The following is a 26623-nucleotide window of genomic DNA, read 5'->3' on the forward strand; positions in this document are numbered from 1 at the left end:
TTCCAGACGGAAACAAGCTCTGCATTTGTCACTCGCAACTAACGCATCTCACTGCTTTCAGTAGGATTTACAGTAAATTCCAATTAAGTTCAGTGGAGCTGACTCCCAGGTAAGTGACCACAGCATTGTAACCTGAGAAAGGCTGCCTCAGGTTTGAGAAGGTCCTTGGCAAAGTAATTTCTGGTGAGCCCCTTCCTACATCAATGCCCGCCAGTTCTGTGGACTTACCTGGCAGCAGTAAGCAGTACTGTTTATTTCCAACAGTGACATAGCACCAGTCTGGAGCATGGAAGATCACCAAGTTGGCTGTTGCACCATTCTTCAAACGAGTCGCAGGCGAAAGGAAACCCAGGGCAGGGTAGGAATCAATAGTCCCAGCAGACGTCCAAGGCTATTGGCAGACCTGCATGTGAATTACAACAAACTTTGGTTCAGGTCATTTATAGGTGAATGTTAAATCTTCATAAAGTCACTTACGGCAAAAAAAATCTAGCACCTAAGTGCAGTCATGTTGCCTTAGTAGCACAGGAGTATCCCAATTCAGAAGATTATTTGCTATATAAACATCAGAATGGGATATACTCCATCAAAGGTCTTTGATGCATCCATGGAAGGTATGTATGTGGTCCAGTCTACCCACACGCTTCGGGACTGCCTATTTGTTAGAAAAAGATTAACTGCCCTATATGTTTCAGTTCCACAGTTGAGGTGGTGACTAGAAGAACATTACTAGCCAAAAAGCACTTTGCAATTATATCGCCATCATTGATTGATTAGGATTTCCCTTAAATAACACTTAACCCCCACTATACTTACAACTTTAAGCATTTTAGCAGCTACTGAAGCACTTAAATCAATTTTCTACAGCCTCTGATACTATGAAGTTGGGGTTGCTTGACTGCAAAGCACATATTGAAAGGTGATTGTTTCATGTGCCGTCTCAGCCTGTTAGGAAATGAGGGAAAGCACCACAGGAAAAACCATTTCAGGAAATGCCTTCAAAAATAGTCCTGTATAATACTGCTCAGCTCTGCAATGCTTTTTTTGATGAATAGTGATCTCTTAATTGCAAGAAATAGATTTTTCACCTCATCAATGACTTTGAAGAGCAATCAGATTGGCTCAGGGCTAGAGGTCCCTATATCAGCTGCCTGGGTTCCTGGCCAGTTCTCAGGCCCTCCCTCCTCTTCCTAAGTGCCACAGGAGCAGAAGAGACAGCAAGCCGCACAAAAGCTTCAGAGCTACCACTGAGGTGCCAGGCTAGTTGCATGCTACTGAGACTATCCTGGATTTAGGGTCTGTCTGTGAGAGTCAGGAAAAGTTGGAACTGCCAGCTCCTAGATAAACTCCCATTCTGGCCTGCTTCACTGCCAAAGCTCCAACCTTGCTGACCTGGAGAACTACTAATTCATTAATTAAAAGATGATAAAAAAGAATTGTTGCATAACGTGGTCACTCAAAAGATTTGAGTACCACTGGCCTGGCATATATTCATCTTTGATATCACTATTTACCTGTACCGTAGGTGCTGGCCATGTTCTAAAACAGCCTCTCCCAACCTGGTGCCCTCTAAAATGCTGTGGACCACAACTTTATGTTGGCTGGGGCTGGTGGAAGTTGCAGTCTAAAGCACCCAGCGGGCACCATTTGTGAAAGACTCCCGTAACAATGCATTGATCATGCAAACCTTTGCACATTTCCTCATTTTTTGGAGAACCATGTAGTCAACAGCAGCTTCTATGATCACAATAGTTTTGGATTTAAATGTAAATCTTTTAACCATTATGCCCAGTGATGTTATTTCCAGCACGCCACAAAATGGTACATCCTAATATATGTTAAATTAACTGCATTTGTGTAACTCATTTCACAGCAAGTCTTTAATGTGCTGTGGTTATGCACATGTCTAGAGTGACAACCTTTTTATTTTAACTTTTCCTGCTGCTGAAATTAGCGAATGAAATTAGCTATGGACACAGCAACTAAAGGACTTGGGGTGCATTCATGACTATTGCATGGTGAAAATGAGATTTCACATGCTCTTCTACAATGAGCCAGGCAATCGATACAAAGGCCAGGTTAATTAAAGAGTCTTACCTTCTGAAATTGTCCAGTATTCATCACTCCATCCATATATTTGTCAACAAGGCACATCAGTGTTGTTCTTCCTTTAAGATGTTGGTCTTCAAGATGTTGGTCTAAAACTCCCATCATCGCTGATCATTCTCCATGCTGGCTGGAGCTGTTGTGTGTTGGAGTTCACAATGCTCTTTACAACAGAGGTAAGCTATGCAACAGCTTTACCTATTGACCATTAGATAAGCATTCACATTATACTGTTTTAGAAGCCTGTTAAAACCTATCTTTATTATTTAAACAAGCCTATCCAGATATATACTTTAGTATTTGCTTTATTACTGTATTATTAGTAATTATTTTATATTACTTTATCTACACTATTAATTTGTTTATAGTTGCATGATGCTCCTAAATATATGAAATGGAGCCCCTGAGACTCCCAGGTGTTCTGCTAATAAGATCTAAATAAGATTCCTTTACATGTCATGGCCAGTCTACAACATATCTCTCCATTACAAAAAGAATACCATATCTTAATAGATCCCATATGTTATTACTGCATCAAGGCCCCAACAACTCAGTGGGTATTAACAAACTCACTCCTTTTCTTTCAGTGATATGAGAGATGCCAGTTGATCTGCGCACAAAGAGAATGGCTCAGAACCTCTATTCAATCCGATATGCTATTGTGAAGGGAGAAGGGGAGCTGAAACGGTTTTTGTTCACAGAATTTATTTTGAAAAAATAAATATGTGCATTTTTGCTCACTTTGGGTTTAAATTAAAACAAATCATTCTGCTTACATGACATTGGTTACATATGCTGCTTTCCTAGCGGCAGTAAAACAACACTGGGAGTACGAATCTCATCAAAGGCTCCTTTCTCACAATTGTTGGATACATTTGATTGTCTCTCTACAACCACACATCTGGAGACATCTGGTACTTTAAAAACCACACTTCGGATGACATCTGGTTCCTTAAAACCCACACCACATACAAATATTTGCATAAGCATACATAGGAGGGGGGAAGCAGTATAAAAATACCATGTATAAAATAATAGAAATATATTTTCTCTACGTGGAATGTTGTGGGGGAAATGAGAGTGAAATGAGAGTACTGTTTTCAGGAGAAATATGATATGAGCCCTAGCACACAGTCTCTCAAAGAATGGCAAAGACAATGCAGAGCTAATAAGCGAATGGCCATGAAGGCAGAGGGGCTAGAAGATGAGTAGGCAACCTTTTTGCCTCTGAGGGTCAAATGCAATGGTGGTCTGTGAATTGGGAGGCTGCATGCAGGCGGTGAATGTGGGTGAGGCCTGGGTGAGCCCCTTCCCCAAGACACTTTTCCTCCTCGTCATCCCCATCTCTCTCTGCAGGCATCGGGAGATCATATCATGCCCCTCCTGCTGCCTCGCTTATCAGTGCTAGGAAGGTTGAGAAGCTATTCCTAGGGCTAAAAGCTGAGCAACAGGGTGGGAGGAATCAGTTGGAGATTCCAAAGGGATTCACAAAAGTTGGCCGAGGGCTGCATGCAGTCTGCGCACCACAGGATGACCACATGTAAGGTAGGGGGGAAACCTAACAGGGTTAGGGAACAGGAATTCCCAAGTATTTTATGCAGTGAGTGAAAATTGGGGAAGAGTAGGCTATAGGGAGGAGAGACCAACTGGAATAGGGCAGGCCAGAACCTCACATACTGAATTGAACCAGTTAGCTAGATCCAGGACTCTGCTACACAGCTGCAAATATAACGTTTTAAGTGTGTTTTAAATGCATTATGCAAATATGGCACTAGATGGTGATGGTGAGCTTATGGCAAATTCACTGCATTTATGAACACTTGACTTTTGTTTTTGAAATGTGTCCTTCAGGAATACTTTTTAAAATCTTTGTCTAGGATAACGAACGTTAAATATCTATTTGTAATTTGTAAGATTAATTTCTAAAAGTTAGTTTAAAAGAGTTTCTTCTTCGAGTTTACATGTTGATTTATGTAGCTAAGGATTTTTTTCCTACATAGATCAATGTACAAATGACCTACAGATCAGTCCACAACTGGCCTATGATAAACTCTGTAGATTTTCTCAACTGCAGCCATACTTGTATTTGAGTTTTTGGTGGTTCACTACACACAGCAAAGGGGCTACACACATATATATTGTATACTGGGAGAAAAACTGTCTACAACCATGGTTTGAATAGGAATACAGCTATCCTGTTTATGTGATCATGTACATGAAAGGAAAGGCTAGCATGATACAAGTTGTACACATGGGAAACTGAAGCCTTTTTCATGATAATGGCTGCATTTTTCCAGCAGCTGAAAGCACGAAGATGGCAACCATATACAATCTTCCTTTATACAGTAGTGTACCCACATACAGAGTCACACGGTAAAATTTGTCAGTGTGGACTGGACCTTCATAACTAACCAGTTGTGGTTCAGACTACCTGTATTCAAGACAATAATGCCTGCAACCTACCTTATCCAGGGGAGAAATTTGCTCAGTTTTTCTGTGCCCCAATTCCACAGAATGGACAAAAACAGAAAAGTACAGTGTTTTCTATGGTTAAGAAAGTAGAAACAATCAAATACAGCTTTTCAATGCACATAAATAGCAACATTTAGTACTACAGTGGACATTTGTCTATTACAAGCTCCATAAGGTGCATCAAAAGAGGAGGCGAAGTTACGAGTTCTGTAACAGTAGTCAGGAGTATGTGACTGATAGTCCTGCAGGTTATGACCGAATGTTTCAAACAGTGTTTCAAAACCTCTTTCGGCTTTGAAAAATGTGTTTCAGACCTCTCTGTATGTAGACTTAGAAAGGCGTTCACTGGGTTGCGTTTCCAGTCTTCTACGGTTTTCAAAGGGAGGACTGCAAAACAGCTGCTTCATTATATTGTTTCAGGTGCCACTTCACAAGATGGGTTGTACCAAAGCAGTACACACTTCTATAAGCGTGGGACAAACTGCGCTGAATTAATGAATGTTCCATGAGAGATTCCAAAACTAAACAAATTGTTTGCCTGTCTTGCGTAGCCTTTGCCCAAATGCAGACTGAAGCGAGGCAGGCAAGGTTTTCTCTCCTATAATTCCTCAGAAGGGGATGATGGCCAAGTAGCTCCTCTATACAACCTCACCAGGAAACTACTGCTGTGTTAGACAGTGGCCTTTAACCTGTGTTTTAGAAGCCCCAGAGAGGCCTTATAGAATTCCATAATGCACGTTTTCTGCCTGAATGCGGTGCCTGTTCTAAAACAATCTTTCCTGAAGCTGAAAGACTTATCTGCTCTCCAACCATCTGGTGTGTGCCGCACCTTTTCCTGCAGATCCTGTGGGATAAGGCAGAATTATGACAAAGCTAGATCTTGAAAATTATAAATCACATGCCACCATGGGCTTGGAGCCTGGGACTAGAGAGGAAAAGTCTCCAACTTGGATATTCTCCTAGTCGGAAAATATAGTCTTACTAAGCAAGGAGGCTTTGTGAATGATTTAACTATAGCTTTTAGGACTGGTTATTTATAGTTTTTAGGAACAAATTTAGACTCCAGGAGGATACTTGGTGACTTACAAGAGTTTTTCAGTTTTCATTGTAAATCCTATGGGGTTACCTCTGTGATGCCGCAAAAGTTAGGACTACCTTGTTAAGAACACTGCAAGGATTGGGATGAGGTGCTGTCCACACAATAGGCTATAGGACCACTTCCTGCTTAAGAGGCGATTTCATTTTGCATCTTGTAATTTGGGAAGAAAAGAAACCATTATATGACATTCTCACTGGCACACGGATCTATTCATTCCATGAAACCACCCAATTCTATTGCAGCCACTGTGGTTAGGATCTCCATGCAAAAGGATCCAAGTCTTAAGTGCTTTCTTTAGGTTGTTCAGTCCAGAATAAGCCTAACATGCTGGTCTTAGAAGTTAAGTTGTATGGAAATCATTTTAACCAGTTTTGTGGGTTATACTGGTGGTTCTTGATTTTAAATCTGTTATTCGTTTTATGGCAACCTTGTTTTAAAATGATTGGTTGACTGTTGCCATAGAATTAGGTTTGCTGTGTCTGTATTGTTTTGCTTTCCCTTGTAGTGTGTATGTGATGACCACTGGTCATTATTAAGCAATAAATCTGTATCCAAAAACATGCAAAATTTGATAGCACATAAAACACCCAATTCTCTTAAAGTGAGTGGAGTCCAGATTAACTTGGTGGAACCAAGAGGACAAACTAGAGTTTTAAAAAGGACTACTTATGAATAGATGTGCCCATCACCTTTGCAAATTTACAAACTATTCACTGCAAGAGATAGAAGCTGAAATTCTCTATCAGCAAATATATGTTTTTCTCTTGGTGTTTTAGAAAGCTAGTACTTCTACACAACCCCTAATGGTTTATCTCAAATACCACATTAGAAATGTGTTTATTTTTTCCTTTACGCATTCTGTTGTGAGTGTATGTGAAAGGTAACACAACACTGCTAAAGAAAAAATGCCAGAAATGATTACAAAAATATTTGACCAATTACCCAGAAAGCATCTTTGGCACCAGAGGATATACCCATTCTTTTACTCTGCTCTGTTGCCTGTCATCTGCAACCCACAGAATTTATAATTCAACAGGTTTCTTCATTTCAACATCTTCATTGTTCTGGTGCGCTGCCTTTTTGTCAGTCAGCGCAGAATTCCTATCCTGAAGAATTAGTGGAGAAGAAATGTGTGGATGTAGATTTGCCTTTCAATCCATTCAACGAAGTGAGACACATTGCTATAAACTCCAGGCCCCAAAATTTTGGAAAAGCAGACAGAGCCCCAAGAGGTTAAGCCAAACAATGTCCAGCGTCCAGCAGGCTGCTCGCATACAAGGGGTCCTCCACTGTCACCCTGTAAAGATATAGAGGTTATTCCACAGCATAAGGCTGCCCTTGGGAGTGAGCAACAAAACTGGACGAACTGATCATAGAAAATAACACGATCGGGATGGTTATTGAATAGTTCCTGTGATCTGTCTTTAATGGGGGGGACTGGCATCACCTAATCACTCTGTGCTCCCTTAGGTATATTTTGACTCCTCACTGTATCAAGGTCTTCACAATTACCAGCCGTGTAGCTATATAGCCCTTTCTTGATTTTCATGCAGTTGTTTTGGAAAAGGCAAAAGGCAAATGGTACAACACATGGCATCCTGTCTTTTGATGAGGATGGCTCGCAGCAAGGACATTACACAGTGAAGCTCCTGCACCAGCATTGGCTTTCCATAATCCTTTCAGATACAATTCAAGGTTTTAGATTTACAATCCAGATCGGAATGGTTTGGCTGTATCTGCCTCCTAACCTAACCCTTCACATCTCCTAGCATCAGCCAAGATGGTGTCAAGGATCATTGTGAGGGATGCTTGAAAGATATGGTTACCAGACAAATGCTCTAGGTTTTTCTAGAACCACCACCCAGCTCTCTTTGTTTGCTTGCTGTTATATAACCTGACTTACCTTCAGGGAGCTAGGATAGAAGTTTAACATCACAACAAACCCTCTGAAGCAAGCTGAACTAAGAGCCAATCTCTCCAGGTCGTCTAATGAGATTTTAAGCTGAGAAGGATTTGTAAAAAAAGGTACAGTAACTTTTACCTTTATTTAGGACTCAAAGCCAACAAAATAGCCATTTCCATCTATCGCGTGAGCTAGTTGCTTTTTGTTCTATTTGGGCTAATTTGGGTAGAGTACTCATAATTTGCAGCTATAGTTTTCATAAATTTCTCTCTGTATGTGCACGTTCTTGTGTTTGTGTTTCTTTCTCTCCAGAACTGTCTTACCATGCAGGAGTCCACAGTGCCAGATTCATAGCCTGCACATAACATCCTGGCGGTAATGGTTTTCATGTCGAAGTACGACTGGCACTGTTCTAAGGAAATAATACGAACTTCTCCTTCCTGAAGTTTGAAAGGCACTAAATGGGGTAGGGGAGAACAACTTTAGTCAAACCATATACAGCTATGCAAAAATACCATCAAATCCACATTGTTTTGTTGTATAAAGTGAAGAGATTATTAGCAGTCTGTTTATTGAGCATTCAACCTGGCTTGGTTGCACCAAGCTTAAACAAAGATCAGACTATGTCCAGTCTTTGTTTAGCATTCTTTCTTATTTACATGACAATGATCCTGATGCTCATTGCTTGTTGGGTGTTTCTATGTCTTGCCACAAAACATTCATTCATTCCACATTTTTCAATACATTTCTGTTGTCACTTTCCTAACTGCAAAAAGTTTATTGAGTATCATCATCATGATTTTGTCATGCAAGGGTGATCAAGCACTGCCCCTTAAATCTCTTTCTTGATAGCTTGCTACAAAATCAATTTCTTATTCTCTGGGCAGATTCAAAACAATCTCCTCTTTGGCTGCACAGCCTCTGGCAAAATTATGAAATTATGATCTCAGATTAATAGTTTTGCCAGGGTCTATGAACCTGCTTTGTGGGGAACTGATGTTACTTTGGCACTAATATGATCTGTACATTTGCCTGCTGGCTGACCACCTGCTCAAAATTTGAAAACAAAACATATTTTGTTCCCGAGCACAATTCAAAGTGTTGGTGGTGACCTTTAAAACACTAAATAGCTCGGCCCAGTATACCTGAAGGAGCGTCTCCACCCCCATCGTTCAGCCCGGACACTGAGGTCCAGCTCTGAGGGACTTCTGGTGGCTCCCTCACTGCGAGAAGTGAGGTTACAGGGAACCAGGCAGAGGGCCTTCTTGGTAGTGGCGCCCGCCCTGTGGAAGGCCCTCCCATCAGATGTCAAGGAAATAAACAACTGTCCGACTTTTAGAAGACATCTGAAGGCAGCCCTGTTTAGGGAAGTTTTTAATGTTTAAAGTTTTATTCTGTTTTTAATGTTCTGTTGAAAGCCGCCCAGAGTGGCTGGAAAAACCCAGCCATATGGGCAGGGTAGAAATAGTAAATTATTATTATTGTTGTTTTTGTTGTACAAAACTTTAAAAAGTTTCCTATGAAAGTTAGAGGCTACACAACCACCTGCCATAGATTTTTCAAGTACCATTTCCCAGCACTATGTCTTGCTCTCATTACTTAAATCTCTATTTAGATTTTAATCTACTGTCTTCAATATATACTTGTTTATGCTCTTTCCTTTTCCAGTGGGTCACCTCTCACTGCTTTAAAACATGATAGTGGCAGTATGGGCTGCCACCACGCGTCACTTACACAAAGCTGAACAGGACTAGTTCAGAAAACTTTGCAATCCCAAGAGCAGGATCCCTTGGGGTGTCACAGACTCTCAACTCTCACAAAACTACACAGTATGGAAGGTACACCCCCTACATTCCCTATAATGTCACGTAAGATGACAAGCTGCACATTTCAGATGATGCACAATATGGAAGATAAGCCCTAGCATCACTTTTCAGATCGCAGGCTGCTTTCACTAGTACCTCTGAAATATAGTGCCAACCCAAGTGACTGCTAGTCCTGGCTAATGACTGCAAGCCGTCACAGATTCCCATTAGCACTGTAGATGTTGCTACCAGCCCTCAAAGTTCCTGGACATTCTGAGAACACTACTTTACTCAGCAGTATACTTCCCACCTCCAGGAAGCCTCATAGACATACATTTTACGCAAGGGCCTAGGGTTCTTATTGCAGCTAAACAGTAATGAAAATGCAGGTACACATACAATTCTCTCCCTTCTTTGTATTCCAGTCCCTATTCAGTTCAGTGTAAAGTGAGAACAAGCTGTGGACTTTGGGTTTATATTGTGCATTCTAATATTCTATAATACACAGCAAAGATTCGTCATTAGTGTTGAAACCGTAAAATTTCCACTAAGATAACTAACAGAAGTCGATGGAAGATAAACAGATTTGTGTTTAAATATGGAAAACATTAGTCTTACTTTTGTTGCCCATGTGTCCCCAACCGGTGATGTAGCAATAGGTATCTGGCTCAACTAGCTGCTCCCTGCTGGGTAGACAGATTGGCCGTACATAGCTTGTCTCATTGATGTCTTCATTGAGTTCCACAATGCTTATATCATAATCCACAACAGCACGGTTATATCGGGGGTGCAGAATAATAGTCTTCACCATGCGGGTCTGCATGAAGACTGAAGGATGATCCAAGTTGTTGATGCCAAACACCACTTTCCACACAGCAGGGCTTTCTCTCCTTGTGTAGAGGAAAGAAATAATATATGCCGTTAGTTCTGAATTTATCTCTTTCCAAAGAAGCAACTTCAAATGCTGACATTCTTGGAATAAGCAGATTTCTTAGATCTACTTCAATCAGGGTCCAGGCCTAGTTATGGCATTAAAACTGCCTTGTGCACTATGTGGACTAATCTATGATGTGAGGATTACTATGGGAGTGTTGATTCTTCTAGACATTTTGGCAGGCTTTCAATAGTGTTGATCATAGTACAGCATAACTGTATAACCTTTGCCCATGTTCCACTTGAGGACATAATCTTTCCTTCTAGAATGTTTCCAGATCCTTAACTCTGAGTCACAGTGCACTATGAGGAGATTACACTGCACAATAATATATAGGGGGAATAGTATTGAGACAACAGACCAGAGAACAAAAGAATGCACTATTCTGTAAAACAATGAAGAAGAAATACTGATTATTATGCAGATTGCTACAGAATGAAGAAGGACTGAATGAAACAGTATTCAAATCAAACCAGCAACTCAGTTATAATGTAAGATTAGAATGTACCAAATATGGATAAAAGGGAGATAGTGAGAAATGTCAGGCAAGCAAGCGGAGCCTAATTGGTATAATGAAGGGAAATAAGTGTGTGCAACAGAATGGCTAAACTTAGAAATGGGAGACAAAGAAAGAGCAGAAGTGGAAAAGGAAAGAACTATGAACAGATACAGAAATTGCTCTATTATAGATTCTGTAACTTCTCTCTCCTCTCTTTTTTTAAAAAAGCATTTACACAGCAGATGCCACACGAGTTGAATAAATCATTGGCATCTACAGAGTTTGAGATGCAGGCAATACTGCGACAAACTTATTAATGGACTGCTTGTCCATTCGCAAACAGAACTAGTGTTTCAAAGTGTTTGATTTTGACACAAAGGCTATTAATAACATGGCATGCAGAGGCTGGAAAGTCAAATCATAAAGATATTTCTCTCCTCAGAGATTTGTTCCATTTTTCAATCCCCTGAGCCCAAACAAGGAAAGACTTTTCAATTTTAAATGCATATCCTTGGGCCAATAAAAAGTCATTTTGTGAAAGTGTTATCTAATAATAGCAAACTAACCATGCATTTAAAAAATCTCAGACATCATATTATGAGTGCTGCGTTTCAAAGTGATGTTTATAAATGATAGTCACCATGTGATGTTTCTGAGTGTGAGGGGCAATCATAACTGTACTGGATTTATAATTCAGGAATTAAGAGGGGGATAGTAAATCTCCCTCTTCCTACAGTTTGGGCAGCTGTACAAGCTCGAAGACATATTTGCTGCTCCACCCACTTTTTGACGTTAGTTCCACTCACCACACTCACATACCAGCCCTGGAAAGTTACCCATGAGGAAATGCTTCTAAATGCAAGCTGGGATTAGTCACCGGAGAAAAGCAGTTTTCAATAAGATCAGTGTAACATTTGTATTACCTCTTCCAGCCCACAGGGTTTAATCCATGTGCCCGATGAACATTGTGCAACACCAGTTTAGGAATGATATATGTGCCTCTAACAAAGCATTCAAGGGACGCGGGTGGCGCTGTGGTCCAAACCACAGAGCCTAGGACTTTCCGATCAGAGGGTCAGCAATTTGAATCCCTGCGACAGGGTGAGCTCCCGTTGCTCGGTCCCTGCTCCTGCCAACCTAGCCATTCGAAAGCACATCAAAGTACAAGTAGATAAATAGGTACCACACCAGCGGGAAGGTAAACGGTGTTTCTGTGCACTGCTCTGGTTCGCCAGAAGCAGCTTAGTCATGCTGGCCACATGACCCGGAAGCTGTACACCGGCTCCCTCAGCCAGTAAAGTGAGATGAGCGCCGCAACCCCAGAGTCGGTCACGACTAGACCTAATGGTCAGGGGTCCCTTTACCTTTTACCTAACATTTGTATTGCCTCTTCCAGCCCAAAGGATTTAATTCATGGGCTTGCTGAACATTGTGCAACACCAGTTTAGGAATGATTTATGTGCCTCTAACAAAGCATTCTCAGCACCACTCACCCTTCAAAGCAGTGTGCCACAGTCAAGACCCATTTCTTTGCAATGAGGACACAGCCACATATATGCCCACTTGGCTCACTCTGCAGGGAGCACTGCCAAGGCCATCGTCCTGGGCGACTGGTCCTGCCACCAAGGATCCTCTTGCTCATGCGAGCTGCAGGGCGACGGCCACAGTCTGTTAAGAAACATATGAAGCATTTTGCTGCTAAGGACCAGAATATTCCGTTGGCCACAATATGCTGAAGAGCCCATCTGTGGAACAAGGACTCCTCAGCAGTAAAATGAAGACTTATGAATAAGCTACTCCTCATGAGTAGACCAAATCTGCATGCGGACGGCTTGGAGCACTCAGTTCAGCTGCCAGCACAGTGTGCCGGAACAACATATTTTCATCAGTTCCCTGATTTGCTTTTCCCTGCCACCTAGGTGCTCACTAGAATACACACACATCATGCTTAGACATCAGACTGTTTCTGGACCTTGTTTCTTGTACTTCCCAGGTATTTGGATTCTGGACCATGGACATAGCCAAGGGGGGTGGGGGCAGCTTCCCCCCCCAATCATTTAAATCAATAAAAATACTGAGGCTCTGCCCCCCCCCTAACACAAATCCTGGCACACCCATGTGTACCGCCTGAAATACACAGTGAAATAATTTGGTAGTGTGGTATCATCTTCAGAATTGGTCACTTTAATCCTCACCCTTAACGCTAGATCATTTATCTCTGTAAACACCATATACTTTGCTCCCTTTTTGGGGGGGGGGACTATCTCAATTAAGCCCCAAGGTCTGCAAACTCCCAAAGTATGTCAAGTGACAAATATTATGTGTCTTTTGTCAAACTATTTATGAATCCAAAATTACACCACTCATGCACAACAAGGTCTCAGTAGACTTGGAGTAACCTCAGTTTTCAGAAGCACAAAAAACATTAAGGAAGGAACCCCCAACACATAATAATGAGAACCAAGTGTGCTCAGTGACACAGAATTCTGCCTGGAGGGGGGGTGAGAACTTAGAAGGAGGCAGAATGGTAAAGAATAGTGGAAGAAGATATTTAGAAACAGAGGGAGTCATCACATTTTCGGGGTTGGTCATATTCTGGTTCACAATGAAAAGCTGTTTTTAGATGTCCCAATGGATGGAAGTGAGAGGTGTCCGTAAATATCAACAGCAAATTAATCAAGGATCTTAACTAACAGGGAGTGGGAACAGAATGAAGCATCTAAGAAGCAGGTATGGCTGTAGAAGAGGAGCACTCCACATTGCAGCATTTTGTTGTAGGTCCCACTAGTCAATGACTATTAGTAATGATGGTCATATGGGACTCCCAGCTTCAGGGGCACTAAGTCACTGAATGCAAGTTTCTAGGAAGCCACAGCAGAGCTTCCTCATGGGTTGTATCCAACCAAGTCATAGTCTGAGTAGACCCACTGAAATCAGTAGACTTGACCAACTTAAGCCTACTGATTTCAATGGGTCCATTGGACATACCCTGTTCCCTTTAAACCCTGATTGTGGGCTTCTTGGGAGGAATCTCTTTCCCACTGCATTAAGCCAGATGCTGGTCTGGGTGGACCTTTCAAGGAAATTCCTAGACTCTTAAGCAGCCATGTGTATTCTTAGAAATCAGTGGGACATGTTGGTGATTTCCAAGTTACCTACCCAATTTCCTTCTTCATAGTTAGATAAGTTATGTGGCTTACCTTCTTTGGTGCAGAGAAGGGAAACCATACTCTTGCTTCTGCATGGCAACCTACAGATAGAGATACAAAGCTTTTGTGAAGAACAGGGTCTTTATACATACACTCCACCTGTTTAATATATAAGCACATGGATCATTGATCCATTGAATTTCTCTTACAGGCACCAATGGTCTTCCTATCTCATTAAACAAAGTACTTCAAAATTGGAGAGCTCTTGATTTTTAGAAGCAATCTTTTTGTATTTAATTTATACCAGCAGACTATGTGAGTTTGATCTGGCAAACTTCCCTACATTAGTTTTATCACTGTCAATGAGATTTTGGAATCTGCTTATAAAACTTTCAGGTGGCTTTGTATACAAAGTGTTTAAGTGTTAATAGGAATGTGAAAGGTCACATTTCTGACATGAACTAATAAACTATGAATTTGAATCCTTCAGTGTGAAATTTGAAATTTTATACAGGCATTCAAAATACCAAGTGTCAACATCTAAATCCCCCAAGTTTCTGGTTTGAAAAAAATTACCGTTTTTAAAGCATAATTTCATTTTCACTCTATCTACAATAGAAGCACAGCTATTTCTCACCCTTTCACCAAAAGGGCCTGCAACGTGGATATATTTTTTGTCTCCCAGTCAGAGTGTAGATTTAGCCATTTCTCATATGGTGGCTGCTCATACTCTGGGACGATTTCTGTCACAGGTGGCCCCCTGAAATAAACACACATTGAAGGTAGCTTAGTACATTTGTTGATATTAGAATCTGAAACTTTTCAATGGAAAGAAAGAGGATGCCTCAGTTGCAGAGGAAATGTATTCCATGTGCACTCCATGGAAAACCCTCATTGTTGCTAAAGCTGAAAGCTCATCATTACCATGTGCTCACTGCTTAGTATATAGGGTATTTGGACACCAGAGCCATTACCACCAGATGCTTTCAGCATAGGCAGGCAGAGGCTATATGTAAAGTGCTTTTAAACATTATCCTCCCTGTACACAGGGTTGGCACAAGTCAGGGTTTTTCTGTGGCCTTCAAATGGGATAAGTAATTTCTAAGACAGCTCTCAAACAGGCAATTGAATTATATCCTACTTCTGCATATGCTTCAGGGAGAGATTTTTCCAAAGTTGGACCAGATAACATTTTATTATATTATTACAGAGAATATGTCTGACTTCCAGAAGAAGAAATGAGACTTGGAAATGGAAATTGCAAGAGTTCTCTCTAGTGGCTCAAAGCATAGCTCATTTTTCTTTACATCTGTCTAATGCATTACTGTTTTGTTATAATGTTAATGACTGCATTCAGTGTTTGTGGTCTCCATGGATTTCTTCTTCCTGGCCATTCTTCCCTTACCCATTATGTGTCTGTCAATCTAATTCCCACTGCTTTTCTAATAAGATATTATCAGGCGTATTCATAGAGAGCAATGCTTCCCCCCCCCTTAAGGTGATCAAGGGAACTATTCAGATAGAAGAATATCTCAGATTGTATTGAAATCCAGAATCTCTTTTTAAAAAGGCTCAGAAGCAAATAATCAGATCTGGCAAGTCAGCAAGTCCAGTTTCTGCATCCCTTTGGGTTTTCGGTAACTAAATTTTCCTTCTGTATTCAAAGCTCTCTATTACAAGGCTATTCATGCAAACACTTAAGCCCTAAGGGATGCTATTGATTCATCAGGTACTAACATTTCACTAAATTATTCATTCTCCCTTTGTGCTCCCCCTAAATCAGTTAATTCACACCTGGAAGGGGCAATGAGATCCAGTCTAAAAAAAAAATCCTTACAAGATTTCTCTTAATATATTTTGTCAGACAGATGTCAAAGTTGAATTTTCAATAGAGCATAATAAAGTCATGCTAAATAATTTCCACACCACTACAGAATACGGAATCATTTTGTTGATAAAAGAAGTTGTGGGCCCAGGTGCAATGGAGCCGTGGTGGGGAGCACAGGCAATAAATCAATACCAGGAGGCATGTGTCAGATTTACGTTGGCCACAACTTTATTGATTACAGATGCAAAGGTTTGGTGAAGGCATTGGACATGGATCCAACGATTCACCAGCTAGCAGATGAATTGGAGTTAACCAAATTTAGGGGTCTGCCTATGAGGTGAACCGCATCCATAAAACCCATTTGATAGCTAGTATAGGCACCGTGGCCCTTCCGCCTCTGAACTGGGTGTCTGGAAAAAAGTGCCTCCCTCTAAGATCCCTCAGGGAGATTTCCCCGTTGAGCAGGGTAGGTGGGCCCATCTCCCGACTGCCTCTCTTGCTTCAGGCAAAGTCTGTTCTGCCACTCAAGTCGGCTAGCTCCGACAACTCACCACCAAACTTACTCCACCTGCAACCAATCCAACAAGCCACTGCCGATTGCAAATTAAGTGCTCATCATCTGGTTTGAACAGGGTCCCATCATTATGTATGATTTCAGGGTGTGGAACCAGCCTTCTGTCACGGGCCTACATTATCCACCACATCACTCTGTCCCCTTTCCTTTGCTCTCTATTTACTCAGGTGGGCCTGAGGCCTCACTCATCAGCTTGGACCAGATGATTGTCATGGTGGGGTATTTGGAATGTAAAATGTTTGTGGCCATGATAGCGATTAAGGAAGCTGCTCCCAGTGAAAGGGGGGAAAATAGGACCTATGCCTAGCCTACGTTCAACTATGCCAGGTTCTTGGCTAGGATTAAGAAAGACCTATTAGTGCCACTTTTCACACTGCAGTTTTAGCTGTACAAAATACAGAAAACAGGAATACAACAAATGTGTGTTTGCAAACTTTGTATCCAATATATGCACTCATTTAGGAGCTCTGGTTGGCAACCTGCTGGTAGCGGTTTTGGTGGCAAATGTGGGTTTGCATTGACATAATGCACCATCCCGCCACTGGCTGCCCTTATACACCACAGCCACTGCTTCACCAGCATCCCACTGCCAACCGCCCTTACCTGAAAGACTGCTTCTTCCAATATGTACCTACTCAGACCTTAAAATCCTCCTTGGAGGCCCTGTTCCACATGACCACACTGAATGAAATGAGGTGGGTAATCATCAGGGAGAAAACTCTTTCAGTAATAGAACTCTACTGAGACCTTTTAAATAAGTTTTGCAGTCTGGGCCTCTCCGTTTTTAAATATGTGGTATTATATTGTGGGTGACTGTAGTGTCTGCTGTATTTCTTTAGTTTTTTATGGTTTTACAGTGGTACCTCTGCTTATGTACTTAATTCATTCCAGAGGTCCGCTCTTAACCTGAAACCATTCTTACCCTGAGGTACCTCTGGAACGAATTAAGTAGTTAACCCGAGGTACCACTGTATCGTTGTTGCTGTTGATATTATTCACACTGTGACACTGCAATTTTAATTAAACTTAATTAATGAATCAATTAGTAAGGGCCAATTTTTATTGGTGCATTTAAGACTCAGAGGAACACTTATATATTTTTACAAGGCCATCTTAGCCTTGGTATGTAAGTGAAATAGGCTATGAAAAAGCAAATATTAAATACTGCTTTTTGTTTATTTAATTGTAAGTGATCTTCCATATTGAGTTTTGGGTGATTATTTAAACATAACCAATCAAATAATTCAATGGTTAGAAGAGAGATGATTAATGAACTAAAAAACATCTACTCAGTTAACAATATCTAGAACCTGATAATATATTTTTAAGAATGTTACAACTAGCCATGTACTTGTTTGTATCTATTAAATCTATATATCCTTCCCTTCCTTCCCACAGAGCTCAGAGTAGCATTTAATTTATGCATTTAACAGGTCCAGGGAGTCTGCTTCTGTGAAGAGTGCACCACTGGAATAGGAAACTCAGGCAGCAGCACAAACTACAACTTCAATGAACAGCGATTTCTGTTTTCACGCTTATCACCAACATCACTTCCCATGATGAGAAAAGCTTCAGGGTTATGATGGAAAGGCTAATTGTCTGGGTGGATTTGCGACATTCCACTAAAGCAACGAGAAAGGAAGCATGAGTAATTCACACTTCCTCTGTCAGCTATTACACAATCCAAAGAGCTGGAGATGCCGAATCACTGGTGGTTCCTTTCCAACTAGTTGAGTACAATATCTGAAACCATCCTCTGTACCTGCTGAACAGGCAACTGAAAATGGATTAGAATTGCCCTGTAAAGGGCTGATTCACACATACCTATTGATGTCTTGAAAACCATCATTGTAGACCCTCCAAGTGTCCCTATTTTCCAGAGACGTCCCTGATTTAGAGAAGCTGTCCTGGTTTCTGATTTGATCCTAGAATGCCCCACTTTTCCTCAGGATGTCCCTATTTTCACTGGAGAATGTGGAGGGTATGGAATTATCCAACCCCCGAGCCATCTGAAGGCAATCTTGTATAGGGAAGTGGTTTTTTAAAATGTTTAATGTTTTATTCTGGGTTTTTTTTTGTATGTTAGAAGCTGCCCAGAGTGGCTGAGGCAACCAAGTAAGATGTGTGGGGTATAAATAGTAAAATTATCATTTTGGAATGGGACTTCCTTATTTTCATTGGAGAAATGTTGAAGGATATGTCCTTGGCTGGCTTGCATGTATGAACTGAGTAATCACAGATCATATGTTGTGGCAAAACAATCACAACCCCTCAAATTCAGTGCTTTTCCATGGATTCTGTTCACACATTCAGGTATGAATAATCAAGCCCTCGTTCACACATGCATGTACATCACTTGATTTTTCTACATTTGATAACTGGTTGTTGAATGTTTCTCAACTCCACTGAAAAATACAGCATTTGAGGACATTTGAAGTTCTAGCTGTACTGTTAGATCTGAGATGCCCCATGCAAATGAATGGACATGTGTGAACCAACCCCAAATATTGAATAATCAAGTGATGAGAAAGACTCTCCTCCCCAAAGGGAGGGGAGTGGTTGTGGACGGGAGCTCCGACCCCGCCCACGCAGGGGCGGGAGCCCCTGCCTCTTCCTACTCACCTGGCCGGCGCCACACGCCCAGGAGGCGGCTCCCACCTGGAGCCGCCCGTAAGGGGGCGGGCCGAACCTGGAATATATGCTGGGGCCGGCCCCTTCCTCAGCCTCTTTCTTCGCAGCCGCTTCGAGAGTCAGCAGCTAGGAGTCATCACAGCCATCACAGGGAAGAGCCACGAGGTTTGGAGTTGGGGGGTCTGTGTGTGTGGAGGCTTGCCTTTTAACTTTAGGAGGCTTGCGTGCGCTCATTGCTTTACTGCTTTTAAAAATCCAGGTTTGCCTTGCTGTGTCCTCCTTTTTCCATGTAAAAACCTACATTTAACCTTCCATTTCCCCCCTCTCCTTGATTTGTTTGTGCTGTCTAAGTGCGAATTACCTTTCTTAAGCTGCAGCTTGCTCCCTTGCCCAGCACATGCCCCCGGTGAGGTCTGAGTGTGAGTGTGGCTCCATCTTTCTTTCTCCCTTGTCTCCTCGATTGTCTTCCCTCCCTACTATTGCTTGGTAGCTGAGCTGTGCGTCTTATTTTAATTTTTGGCCAGGGTGCTTGTACATTTCCCCTCTATTGCCCTTGCCTGTCCAATCGCATGGCTGGTCCGGGTGACTGCATGGTGCTGATAATGCCAAGGTTGCAAGTTTGATCCCTGTATGGGACAGCTGAATATTTCTGCATTGCCTGGGTTGGACTAAATGATCCTCAGGGTTCCTTTTCCTGTTCCTCTCTAATTTTAAGTTGTGTGTGTGTGCTTGCAGCGTGTGTTGGTGCCTGCCGTTTATTGATTTATTACTCTTCTAGCGTGGGTTTAATTAATTTACCCTGCCATCCCTTCCATTGGTACCACTTAAATCGGGAGCCCCCTGTAAATTTTAAAGGCGGCCGGGGCTTGGTAAAGACTGTGCGCTTAAACCTCACCCCTCTTGGTTTCTCTAAGCCACCCCCCCCCCCTTCGCTTGATGTTTGGGGGATAGAAATAAGGCAGGGCTTGGGGTGGACAATTCAGGGTTTCTGATCGGGGAACCATTCCTCAGCACTGCACGTTCATACGTTTAGAACCTTTGAAGGTGTGCCTTTGCCTGGTTCTTGTCATTGGCTTCACTTGCCAGTACAGGCTCCCTAAAGAAAACCACTTTTAAACAACAACAACAACAACAACAACAAAGGTTACGGCTTATGGTACCTTAATGAAAAGTCCAGGTTAATACACTGTTTATATTTCGACTTCATTTTGGCTCACTGTACAGGATAGCTATTTTTCCTTTTCTTCAAAAAGATTTTCCTTGCCCGGCATGTTCATTTTCCCTCCACCCCTCCTCCCTCCCAACTCTCCCCCCCCCCCCCACTTTCCTTCTCTGCCCTCCACCCCTCCTCCCTCCCTACACCCCTCCCCTTGCAGGAGATACATTGGTCTTTGGAGTTTCCTTTGCTTCTTGCCTGAGTAATCACAGTTGCCAGACAGGTTTTTCAACTGCTGGGGCAGGCTTGATTGCTCTCTGAGTGACCAGCATTTTGGGAGGCATTGTCTTTATGCACCTGGCAGTTCAGCAGCTCTAGTTGCATTGTCAGTTTAACTAACCAGCAGTTTGACCAATTACAGTCTTTTGTCTGTTTAAGCACCCTTATTTCCCTCAACTGGTCTTGAGCCACCTTGTGGGCAAAGATTTACTTTCCTTTGTTGGGCAAAGTTTCCTTTGTTTGATAAAGTTTCTCCAGCATGGCCGCTGGTGTGGAATCTTATTGATTTCCTTTGTCTTATTTTGGCTGCAGCTTTTGAGCATCTCCTTGTGAGCAGTTATTTTCAATTCTGTTTGATTACTTGGCATTGCTTTGCGCCTAGATTTGCCTATCATTTAAAAGGGGCAACTTAAGAGCCTGGATAGCTCAACTGGTTGGAGCATAATGCTGATAATGCCAAGGTTGCTGGTTATTGTTCATTTTGTCAGCATTTACGCGGAGCAATTGATAATAGTAATTCCTACTCATAGCTATAAATCCATTGGCTATTAATTGAGATACTATTGATTAATAGTTAATTCATCAACAGTGCTCCGAACTTTATTGATGCACAATAATTGTTTACTAACATTTATTTACAGTCAAGTTATTAATTGATTGGTGATATTAATACTAATTAAAAAAATAACAACAACAATAATAAAATAAAATAATAAATAAAATAAATTTGAAAAATAAATAATAATAATAAATAAATATAAATATTATTATAATAATTAATAATTAATAATTAATAATTAATAATATTAAATAAATAAATAAATGAAAATTAAATTTAAAATAAAATAAAGTAATTAGTGACAAAATAAATAGCATTTTGCTAGTGCACAGAGCAGCTCATGGCGCCCAAGAAGAAGCGCACGGGTGCAGCACCAGCACACACTGCTGCTGGCGACCGTCATAATAATAAAACCAAAACCCATTTCGCATTTCCTCAATGCCTTCAGATCATTCATTGTTGACTATGAGCAGCGCTTTCTCTTAGCTATTCTTTAGTTCTATTTGCCTTGCGTTTCTTACTTCCTTGTTTCGCAAACCAGTTCCAGCCTTTAAACAACCCAGGCGCAGGCCCAAGCCCTCAGTCAGGAACAGCGGCTGTGCAAACTAGGTCTCGGGCTTGCTCGGTGACGACTTTCAGAACCGCATCAGGGCGCCTGTGTGGTGGCTGCCGGCCCGTATCAATAACCCGGTGGCTTCCAGTTCTTCTAGTTCTTTGCAGAATAAGCAGCCCAGGGTCTAGCTTCCAGAATCAGGCACCTCATCAGTCGGTGATGACGAGTCAGAATGGCTTACGCCCTTCATGTCGAGAAGAAGCCATCAGAGGTGTATCGCACTGGAAAGCTGGACCTTAGAAGGACTTAAAACGTAAGTTGTGCGGGTAATTCAATAAAGGGCAATGCCAATGTGCAGGGGCTCACCCAGCCACAGTGTGTTACAAAGGGAAGCGGCTCTTTCGGGGAGGTCGGGGCTTTCACCACTCTAGTTCCAGATGAACCCCCGCAGCAGGGAACCATCGATAAAGTCCTTCTGGGTCTAGCATTTTCTCAAATTCAGCTTTCTCCTCTCCTCAACCACTTGTCTATCCATCCGGACGGAAGTGCAGCATCCTATCTTTGGAAGGGTTTCTCAGAGGGTTAGAATCCTAGTAGTTGGCTCCTTAACCGCGAAGGACTCTACTAATCAGAAGTCAGTAAGGGAAAGGACGCTCGCCCCGCCCCATGGGTAGCTAGCCCCACCCCACCATGTGTGCCACTCTGGGTGCCAGAGCAGCTACCTCTGCCTCTGGAGTCACACTATGGCATACACTATGGGATGAACCCAACAGGGCCACCACTTAGCCCCTGCTTGGTCTCCAGACAGAGACACCCCTTCCCAGACCCACCCCCCTTTTGAGATTATTAGGCTACCAAATGTATCATTCCATAACACCTCATACAGGAATTATTTTTTCCTGGGGAACCTGCCTTTTCGCCCAGATCAACTACAAGAGCAGGACCACAGCTTTAACAAAATGACAGCCCAAACAGAAAGACACATGGGAGCAATGGTACTGCTTTGAAGTGTTCCAGATCCATTCCCTGTTCTCCCAATGAGCAGGGCAGCTGTGGGCAAAATTGCAAAGAAGTACAATAATGATTTAGTCCTCAGTCCTAGAATCTAGTAAGCCTTTAAGCCCAACAGTCGGAATCGCATAATTTCAGTCCGTTAACCATATTAGGGAACATGTATAGTTAGTAAACAAATTGCTAGTTTTGTGAGAAATAACACTGAAGTGGATAACGCTTTGGCTAAGAGCTCACCTTTGGCAATCTTCTAGAACATGTTGCATATGTAGCAGTTATTTCTAGCTAGAGTGAAACTGAAACCTGACATTTACAGTATCAAAACAACAACAACAACAACAGCAACAACAACAACAACAACAAAAACCCTTCCCAAACCTGCATATAAACCTTGGGCAACGTGCCGAAGAAGAATCCCAGGGAATTTCGGCTCATTCACAATTTATCCTATCCGAAGGGCGGCTTAGTAAATGACGCCATTCCACCAGAGTTATGCTCGGTGAAGTATGCCACCTTCGATCACACGGTTAAATTGATCAGGAGTTTTGGTCAAGGGGCGCTTTTGGCGCAGTGTGATATTGAATCGGCTTTCCGCCTTTTGCCGGTGCATATTTCAAGGTAAATATTATGTGGATAAGGCCATGCCAATGGGCTGCTCTGTAGCCTGTTCGGCTTTCGAAACATTTAGCACCTTTTTGGATTGGGCCTTAAGATTTAAAACAAATTCCATTGGGGTTACGCACTATTTGGACGACTTTCTCTTCGTGGGGAGGTCCGGCTCCGGGGAATGCGCCTCACTGCTGGAGGCCTTTTCGGCCTTGGTGCAGTACCTGTAGGGGGGTTTCCCCAGGGCGCCCCTTCTGCGCTCGGCTGGCCAGACTATCAGCGGGCCTCAAGTACCCGCATCAGAGGGTCCGACTTCCCATGTCAATCAAGTCAGACTTGGAGGTTTGGGCTATGTTTCTGGAGCGCTACAATGGGGTCTCCTTGTGGCAGGATGTTATTAATCTGTCCTCAGACTTCCAGGTCCAATCCGACGCAGCAGGATCCTTAGGCTTCGGCATGTATTTCAGGGGTCGTTGGTGCGCTCAGCAGTGGCCGGCGAGCTGGCAGGGTACCGCCATCACTCGTGACCTTATTTTTCTCGAGTTCTTCCCTATAGCAGTAGCGGTACACATCTGGACAGAGGAGTTCCGAAATCGCCGGGTGTGCTTCAGATCTGACAATCAGGCAGTGGTAAAAATCTTGGCGAGGCAATCATCAAAAACGGCAAGGGTTTCCGCCCTCCTGCGATCTTTCGTCCTCTTGAGTATAATATAGTCTTTTCAGCCAAATTTGTACCCGGAGTAGATAATAACATTGCTGATGCTTTATCTCGATTTCAGATGTCCCACTTCTGGTCGCTAGCACCTGGAGCTCAACTGTTGCCCAAACCCTTTCCGGAGCACCTGTGCAGCATTGGAGACGCAAAGTGATCAAGGGAGTATTAGCGTCTATCGCGCCTTCCACTCTTAGGTCCTACAAGAAGGCCTGGTGCAATTTCCTGGGCTTTAGGGTCAGGGTATCCGGGCAACCTGCTAGCGTGCCACCCACCACTGATGACGTCTTAGAATACTTAGCCCACCTGGACGACTTGGGGCGAGCATCTAAAACCTTTAAAATACATACGGCCGCCATCAGTTTTTTCGCCAAAGCGACATTGGCCTCTGACCCTTGCTGTGACTTTCTAGTTCGTAGAGCAATAGAGGGATGGGGTTGATCGCAACCGTCCAGAGCTAGGGGCCGCAAACCAATCTCATATGGGCTGCTCTGCCAGATACGGAAAAGCTAAGGTCGGTTTGTTGGTCCAAGTTCGAGGCCAGACTCTTTTCAGCGGCCTTTGCCATCGCCTTTTCCGGCGCCCTCCGGGTGGGCGAGGTGGTGGTTGAGGCAGCTGGAAATGGGTCTGGCTGCGGGCTCCTGATGGAGGACGTCCACTTGTCTGAGGCAGGCATGACAGTCCGGATACGTCAGTCAAAGACGGATCAGGCTGGCAGGGGAGTCCTAATAAAGCTTACAGCATCAGTCAAGGATACCAGGTGTTTCCTCCGCCTGCGCCCTCCCGGTCCCGGTCCACTTCTAGTCCACGAGGACGGGTCTCCTCTGTTGAGGCACCAGTTCTCTAGGGTGCTCCGCAAGGCCATTGACGCGTGCGGTTTACCATCACAGGATTACGCGGCGCATTCATTTAGGATCGGTGCCGCCACGACAGCCGCGTGCTTGGGGCTGCCTGCTGATAGAATTAAGGAATTGGGCCGCTGGAAGTCTAACGCTTATAAAACTTACATACGTTAATTTGGGCCTATTTCTTCTCCCCGCTTACCCCTTTTTCTCTCTCCTTCATTTTCATAGTGGCTTTCAGGAAGACCGTGTGGATTTGTGGCCACAGTATTGTCCACTGGGCCCACAGGAAGACCGTGTGGATTTGTGGCCACAGTATTGTCCACTGGGCCCACAAGAGGGCTGTCAGCCGGGGCCTCACCGCCAACCTGGGCTTGCACCCAGGAGTACGTGTATATTGGTACACCAGAAGAGGCATGCTCTGGCAGGAGCTTATGCCCTTGCTGAGGGCGAAGGTGGCAGCATTCGGCCCCCCCGACATTATGATCATTCAGTTGGGCGAGAATGATCTTGTGAGCAGAAAAAGCGTGGACTTATCTTGGGCCATAAGGTCTGATATCGATGAAATCGCGGCTTTGTGCCCCGGAACGACGTTGTTTTGGTCATCCCTCCTGAAAAGAACTGTTTGGCGCGGTGCGCAGAGTTGTATGGCCATTGAAAGATCCAGGAAAGTCCTGAACCGGGCCGTGTCCCGCTGGGTGCGCTTTTTGTATGGCCAAGTTATCAGTCATGACCGCATCCGGATTGGCGATGGCGCCTTATACCGGGATGACGGGGTTCACCTCACGGATAAGGGGAATGACTTATGGTTGGACAGCGTAATCAGGAGTGTTAGGGATTGGTTACGGCTTTGAGGGTATTGGCGGCGAGCCTTTTCGGCTCGGGTGGCGGTTAGGCATTGGATTTGGGTGTTATGCTGTGTGGGAAGGCTAGGTGTGGCCATCGCCTACGCCTTCGATTTGGGTATTCCGTTAAAGGAATCCGGCGGTCGTGTATTCTGTCCGATGCCTGCTTGGCTGGAGGCCATGGCACGACCCCGGTGACATCAGGGGTGAGCCTATAGTTGGATAGGCATCAACTGGCTCCGTCTACCCTACTGATGATTCAACCCCTCTGCTGTGGTCATCCAATGCCTAAGCCAATACCTTTGCATTGCAGTAACCAATAAAGTTGTGGCCTTTTCCTTGCCCATAAACCTTATACCACGCGTCCTTGTGTGTTTATTTCCACCTCACGGGGGTCGGGGGTCCTCGAACCACAAATCAAGGGAAGTAAATGTAATCTGTTTTGACACAGTCTTCATAACTACAGTCAACACTAACTGCAGAATAGGTTGTTTTAGATGCTTGATTGCATAAATAAACAAACAAGGACTCTTTTTCGCCCTATAAATTTCAATTTTTAGGTCAAAAGTAATGACACGAGACTTGATATATATCTGTAGCAAGCAATTTTTTCCAAACAGTGCTCCTCCTCAGCTGATATAATAATAAATTTACTTCTGCAGAAAATGCTTCGGGAAAGGAACTGGAGAATCATGAAAAATACTTCTTAAAATCCTCCAAGTTCCTTAAGGGGCACCACTGCACTCTGCAGCTGGTCAAAATCTATTTCTCAGTTTCAGCTAGATTTATTTTAGAATGATTTAAAACAGGTACTAAGCTTTTACCAAGCACACTGCAGATTAATGAACAAAAGTGATATTTTGGCAAGGCTTGTATGTCAGAGCAGCCAAATGGAAATAATCTGAGCAGAACTGGTGGAATGAACAAGATTCAGGTCCTCCCTTTGGATGTTATTGACTTCATGGCTTATTTATCATACATTTCTCTGACGTATTAAATAATTAGTTCTGCAAGAGCGATCTAGCATATTGCACATGGTGAACTGTTTCTTGCCTGCAGT

General features: G+C 43.0%; 2 protein-coding genes and 1 long non-coding RNA gene across 12 annotated transcripts in view; 1 reads left to right on the forward strand and 2 right to left on the reverse strand.

Moving 5' to 3' along the window:
- The window catches only part of LOC310685618 (uncharacterized protein), an 850221-nt gene that overhangs the window by 84659 nt on the left and 738939 nt on the right, over positions 1-26623 (reverse strand). The window lies entirely within an intron of this gene.
- Positions 230-4471, forward strand: LOC310685734. Its single transcript, XR_014515451.1, has 2 exons — positions 230-2282; positions 2694-4471. It is a non-coding gene; the product is annotated as an uncharacterized lncRNA (long non-coding RNA).
- The window catches only part of CORIN (corin, serine peptidase), a 127763-nt gene continuing 103934 nt past the window's right edge, over positions 2795-26623 (reverse strand). For 8 of the 9 annotated variants that reach the window (XM_083458063.1, XM_083458062.1, XM_083458064.1 and 5 more), the window contains 6 exons: positions 14605-14727; positions 14019-14068; positions 12312-12486; positions 10004-10275; positions 7904-8037; positions 2795-6974 (listed from right to left, as the gene is read on the reverse strand). In XM_083458063.1, the coding sequence (XP_083314189.1) occupies positions 6792-6974; positions 7904-8037; positions 10004-10275; positions 12312-12486; positions 14019-14068; positions 14605-14727 (937 nt within the window). In that variant the 3' untranslated portion in view covers positions 2795-6791. Of the gene's footprint in view, positions 6975-7903; positions 8038-10003; positions 10276-12304; positions 12487-14018; positions 14069-14604; positions 14728-26623 lie in introns of all 9 variants that reach the window. The other variant, XR_014515340.1, reaches the window with a different exon arrangement.

Source organism: Podarcis tiliguerta, assembly GCF_965153285.1.
Source record: "Podarcis tiliguerta genome assembly, chromosome: 9".
Lineage (NCBI taxonomy): Eukaryota > Metazoa > Chordata > Lepidosauria > Squamata > Lacertidae > Podarcis > Podarcis tiliguerta.